The sequence below is a fragment of the Olea europaea genome, unplaced genomic scaffold (assembly GCF_002742605.1).
Source record: "Olea europaea var. sylvestris unplaced genomic scaffold, O_europaea_v1 scaffold2016, whole genome shotgun sequence".
In the NCBI taxonomy this organism is placed as follows: domain Eukaryota; kingdom Viridiplantae; phylum Streptophyta; class Magnoliopsida; order Lamiales; family Oleaceae; genus Olea; species Olea europaea.
The window spans coordinates 108,649-114,884 of NW_019238049.1; the positions used below are offsets into that span (position 1 = coordinate 108,649).

The 6,236-nt window shown below is 35.7% G+C and overlaps 1 protein-coding gene across 1 annotated transcript; it reads left to right on the forward strand.

Annotated features, from left to right (window-relative positions):
* The first annotated feature begins 4,548 nt into the window (after window positions 1–4,548).
* Window positions 4,549–5,617, forward strand: LOC111379658. The gene is made up of 2 exons (XM_023003084.1): window positions 4,549–5,081; window positions 5,143–5,617. Exons 1-2 carry the CDS (start codon window positions 4,549–4,551, stop codon window positions 5,615–5,617), a joined length of 1,008 nt encoding a protein of 335 aa, XP_022858852.1.
* The last annotated feature ends 619 nt before the right edge of the window (window positions 5,618–6,236 follow it).

The following is a 6,236-nucleotide window of genomic DNA, read 5'->3' on the forward strand; positions in this document are numbered from 1 at the left end:
TATGTCACAATTATAATAACTCTAACTCTAATTAAGCCTATGTTTCATGGAATTCACATATACTGTACACATATTCATTACTCATTTTTATCTATTTATAGATAAAACCGTTTATAATTAAACACTTCCCAAACATTTATAACAAATTATAGTAAGATCCAATATTTTGATTGATCGTTGAGGTCCAATAGTAAGTTATCATGGCTTCCATGCTTCAAATATGCTGGATAATCATTGCTAGTTTGTGATTGGTTGCAAAATAGGCATTGATGTCATGTGTCTTGTTGGGATGATTGGTGGTGAGGTGGGACAGTGTAGCAAGGCCTTGTTTATCATGATATCCCCTTAAATTACAGCATCAATTTTATATCTTAAACTTTCTTGAGCATAGTCCGACCTTACTTTGTGTTGATCTAGGCCCCATGATTCTTTTTCTAGTAAAATTTAGGGTGGATACCAATAAAAATCATAATTGGAGTCCTCAACAAAGTTATTTTAAATTTACATAACGACCAAATATAATCAAAACCCTAGTTTTAATTTGTTGAAAATTTATTGTTATATAGAAACATATAGGAATGGAAACCATCAAAATGATGAACAGAAACTAAGTTAAGAAGGTAATTACTTGACCCACACGCCATTCATTCTTTGTTTGTCGTACACAGTATAAGTTGAAGTTTGATTTCCGAAGAGATCAATGTTGTACCTAATTTACTTACTATTCAGCTTACGTACAGAAATATGTCTTCTTTTCAACCCATTTTGTTTTCTGTTTTGTCAATGGTTTTCCCCTTTGTCAATACCGGAAAGAAAGCCGTTTTTTAGATTAATGATTTTCAATTCTTAACATACATTTTTTTTTCATGGGTGATGTTAAACGTATATCAAAATATTCATAACGGTGTCCATCCTCGTCACATGAAGGGAGACTCACTTCAAATAAAATATAATTTATTCGAAGTAGGTCTCCCTCCATGTGAGAGGGGGTGGGTATCGTTATGAACACCGCATTATGAAAAGGTAACATATTTCTTTTTTGCTCTTTTTGTTCCATATTTCAACAATACCTCTTGATTTTTATTTTTTATTTTTTAAAGAGAGCCAATATTCCATTAAAGAAGATCACCAAAAAATTTAAAAATAAAATAAAAATAAAAAGATGAATCAATTCAGTACGGAATATAGTCTCATAGCTTTTATATATCTTATTTAAATCCTTGGTAGAATGATTAGTAGACTTGATTTTTTTTCCTGTTTGGTGTAACTAAAAATTAGATTTTTAGTAGAATTTGATAAAAATTAAAAATATGTGTGGTTGAAAAGTAGATAAAAGCTATGGATCCCATAAGATGTATTATTAAAAAAATAATTTTTGACATGGAATTTTATCAATTTTTTAGCTATACCAAATAGGGCATAATGAAATTTTATATAAAGTTTCGAGAAGTTTGATATTGATAGAGCCGGATCTAAGCATTGTCTAAGTAAGCATTGTGTGGTAAGATGAACAATTATTAACCCTATAGACCTTATTTTTTGATCATTTCTTTGAATTTTGTAGAATTAATGAGAACATTAAGTAAGCGAGTTTATCTCAAATTTTCTCATATTGGTGTCAAAGTGCAGATTTCGTGCAAAAATGATGGCACAAAAGGAGACGTCCGGCTTTTGATGATACACATATTGATGAGATTATGTGTCAAGAAGAGACTATACAATTGAGACAAACGAATATATTTGTTGACGAAGGGGGTAGAAGTGTTGTTGCTGCGACAACAAATAGTATTGTTGACACAACGAATGACTATACTATTGCTGTAAAATCATGACGATTTCTTAGTCAACTAGTTTGTGGGAGGAGGGTTTAATTTCTTGGAAAGAATATACTTTAAAGTCAAAGCCATTAACTCTAATGTAGGCCCCGAAATTATCATGTTACCATACAGTATGTACAGTTTTTGTATAGGTTCAAAATAATCATATGCAATGTATTTGAAGAACCGTAAAAAGTGCCTCAAACAAAGCAATGTGAATTGGACATGAGTTTCATATGCGTGTACAAGGAAGCTCATTTCTTTATACGTGGAACGTCAAATGAATAATTACTACTTGTTGGATGACTTAGGTTTCCATCCTTTAGAGTCATACATGCATAAAATTCCACGTGGGCTAAAAATTCGGTCGATGGTGAAATAAAAAACGGCATGTTTGGTGCGATTTATACATAATTGAACAAAAATTAAAGAAAATAGAAATGTAGAAGATTCAATGCCCTATAAGAAAACCTTTTATATATCTTGATCATAGTTTGTGCTTTTGACATTGGATAACTTCGTTATACTACATTTCTCTTCTGGCTATATATATATATATATATATAATTTTTAGATTAGCATTAAATTACACGTTACGTAATTTTTGCCAAAAAAAGGAATTGTAACGTTTGAAAGGAGAAAACAATGTTTTGGCTAATTCATTCAAAGTATTCAGATAGTATTGTTTGTTGTGTGTATTTGTTGGGAAAATTGGGTGATTTGTCTGTAGATTTATTTATAAATTAGCATAATCAATTAATTGACATAAACATAATTCAACAATAATATAAAATAAGAAGAGGATGAGAAAGAAAGCAAGTCTTGAAAGTCATGTCGACGATGCTGTCCTTTAGTCGTATTGCTTCCCTTCGTACAGGTTCTTTCGGCACTACACGTCTCCAAAATAAAGCTCATGTAACTCTCCTTCTATAGGCACAACCATAGGGAGATAAGTGAACGAACATTTATTGAGATACCAAAAGTATAATATAAAATTGTAAAAAGGATAATACTTCAAGTGGTTCACTCAAATTATAGAAATGACTCCCTCATGTAGTATAAAACTTTAACCCCCACAATAAGGAGAATTATCACAATTAACATATAAGTTAACATATGTGTTAGGTCTAAAGGTATAATTGACGATTCTGTGGATAAAAAGACTAAATTGTAAATTTGTAAAAGTTAGGGACTCAATTGTACAATGTTATAAAATTTAGGGACTTAGGGTGCAATTTAGCAAAGGTAGATGGTAGGGACTAGGGTTTGAATGTTTGGTTCAAATCAAGGTCACGACGTCGGAAGTTCACTAGCTGTTCGCCCTGCCACTGCTCGAGCGAGAGGAAGCAAAATGGTCATCGCTCGCTCGTCGCTCGATATTCGCTCGATCGAAGTGGTGTTGCTCGCTGTTCAAACGCTTTTCGCTCGAGCGACGATGTTATATGGAAAATAATATTTTCGATTTCTAGAAAGTTTGACACGGTCTAGGACTCCTAATTGCCCCCACCTATAAATACAAAGGCCGTGAACGTGAAAGAGAGATTGTCATATTGTGTTTTACATAGATATCATCTTCAATATTCTCTCAAGTGATCCAAGGCAGAACTGAGCAAGGAATTCATCCATAAACACCTTGTGATCCGGGCAATCCACTGTTGGGGAAAACATCACTATTTGTGAAGATAAAACACCTAAACTTCTTCATCTGTTGAGGAAGGGGACTCTCTCATTGGGAGATTGAGAGAGGTGGACAACAAGCGTAGGAACTGGACAAGAACAGGAGGTTCTTGGAATTTCACTTGGTAATACAATCAGCTAGAGACTAGAAGGCTATATTGGATAGCAGATTGGGCTGCAGGAGGTAGATCGGGAAGCAAGCAGGAGACTAGCAGTATCTACAGTAGCAAATCGTGAGACTGGAACAACGGGTCTGACTTGGTAAGGAGTTTGGCATAACTTGTACTAGCTGGATTGGTATAGTGGAAACTACTGGCTTAGTCTCAGAGTTTTACCCACGTTGGGGTTTCTCCGTCATCATATGGTGAGTTGGTGTTGTTACTGTTTTATTTACTTTACACAAACCGACAATTCAACATAGGCTTAATTGGACATGTATGTTTAATCACCTAGACAGCAATTAATTTGTGACTTGTTACAATTAATTGTATTAATTCCGCACGTAAAGTCAAAAGGTAAATTGGAACGTAAACTTGGTAACGCTAAAATTTGAATTTGACATAGTAAAGCATTCACATGAATTTCCAAGTGGTTGTAGAATGTTCCCTGAACTTTCAAGTGGTATCAGAGCCTAAGTGCGAATCCTAACCTTACATTAGTCTAGATGAGTATGTCGTTGAATGTGCCACCCCATTTTGATAGGAACAATTATACGTATTGGAAGGTGAGAATGAGGGTGTTTTTGAAATCCTTAGATGAGTGTTTTTGGCAGATTGTGGTAAATGGTTGGTCAGCTCCTAGTGCCACAATAGATGGTGTAGTCACTCCTACCCCTGTTGAGAACTGGTCTAGAGTTCAATTAGATAGCTGTAATTTAAATAGCAAAGCCCTCCATGCCCTATTTATGGCAGTTTCCCCCGAGGAGTTTAAGAGAGTGTCCATGTATGAGGTAGCAAAGGAAGTTTGGGATATTTTAGAAACCACACATGAGGGAACTTAGGCAGTTAAGAGTTTTAAGCTGCAGATGTTGGCCACTAGGTTTGAAGAGATAAGAATGAGAGACGATGAGATGTTTGATGTCTTTTATGCGAGCTTAATTGATGTAGTAAATTCGTCCTTCAACCTAGGTAAAAGAATCCTTGAGCCTAAGATAGTGAGAAAGATTCTTAGATCCTTACCTGAGTGTTTTAGGCCTAAAGTCACCGCAATTGAGGAGAGTAAGGATATAGACACTATCAAGGTAAAGGAGTTAGTTGGATCCCTCCAGACCTATGAATTGACCTTAGACAATCCAGTTAAGGAAAAATCCATAGCCTTAAAAATCGCTAGGAATATCCAGATGGAATCTTCTGATTCTGATTCACCCAATGATGAGAAGATGGCCTACCTAACTAAAAAATTTCAAAAAATATTTAGGAATAAGAAGAAGCCTCGAGAGAGACAAAGAGGTGGCCCGAGTGAATCTAGGAAGAAATCTAAATCCGTGAGATGTCATAACTGTCGCGGTTTCGGTCATGTAAGGAATGAGTGCCCTATTGCTAAGAGATTTGAAGAGAAGGCTATGAATACTACTCTCACTGATGACGAGTCTAGCTCGAAAAATCGAAGTGAGAAATCCACCCGTGAAGTATGTGGCCTTCGTTGCTAGGGGTAAAAGTGGATCCGATCAAGAAAGTGAAAGGACAGAGGACGTAGATAGTAGTGAAGATTCTAGTGATGAGAGTGGAAGTGTGGAAGATCTAGAAATAGCCTATGATAGGATGTATGAGGAAAGCCTCAAGATCTTAGCTACTACCCAGGCAATGAGTAAGAAATTGAAAGAGCTTAAGCCAAAGAAGGAAAAGTTAGAGGCCCGTGTTAGTGATCTCACCGATAAGAATGAGATGTCCTCTAGGAGAGTAAGTGAGCTGACCATTGTGAATGAGACCTTAGCTATTCAGGTTAAACACCTTGAGAGTGAGCTAGAGTTGTCTAGGTCTCAGTTACTTGCCTTTTCTAGCAGTTCTGAAAGGCTAGATAATATTCTAGGAATAGGCAAGCCGACTGGTGATAAGGGAGGTCTAGGTTTTGATCTGAATGTTGCTAGTACATCACAGACCACCTTTGTTCGTGCTACTGACTAGCCAAATATTGTGACTAACCCCATACCAAATGTTGTGGGAACTTCAGGATGTAGGTCTACCAGATGTCGTAGGACCTGTCAGCCTAGGAATAGAAATCAGCGTAAGCATATCACAGGTCCTAGGTTTATCCCTACATGTTTTCACTGTGGAGAGTTAGGTCACATATGCCATAAGTGTCATCACTACCTAAACAATAAGAAAGACTTTAGCTTGAAAAAGAACAAAAATCAGGTGTATGTTGGTCAAATTGGATTCGTTACTGATCAAGTCAATCATTTGACTCAATTGGTGACACAGTTGTTTGGAAACAATCCTCGCTCTAGACAGCTTTGGGTGAAGAAAAGCGATCTCCCAAATTTGGTTAGAGATCGTGGTGCTCTTAAAGGAAAGAGCACTTATATACCTACTTGATTAGGTATTTTGGATGCATGCTTGGCTCTTAATTGACATATAGTTGTTGCATGCATCACATGTATATTGTTTGTTTTTGTTTTGTTGTTTTTCATGCATGTGCATTTTTACCTACAAGATTTGGCATATGCATGTTTATTTTTGTTTTTGTATACTTGACTTTATTTTATTTTGTGTGTGGAGCATTCATTTTAGGAAAAATGAAAAA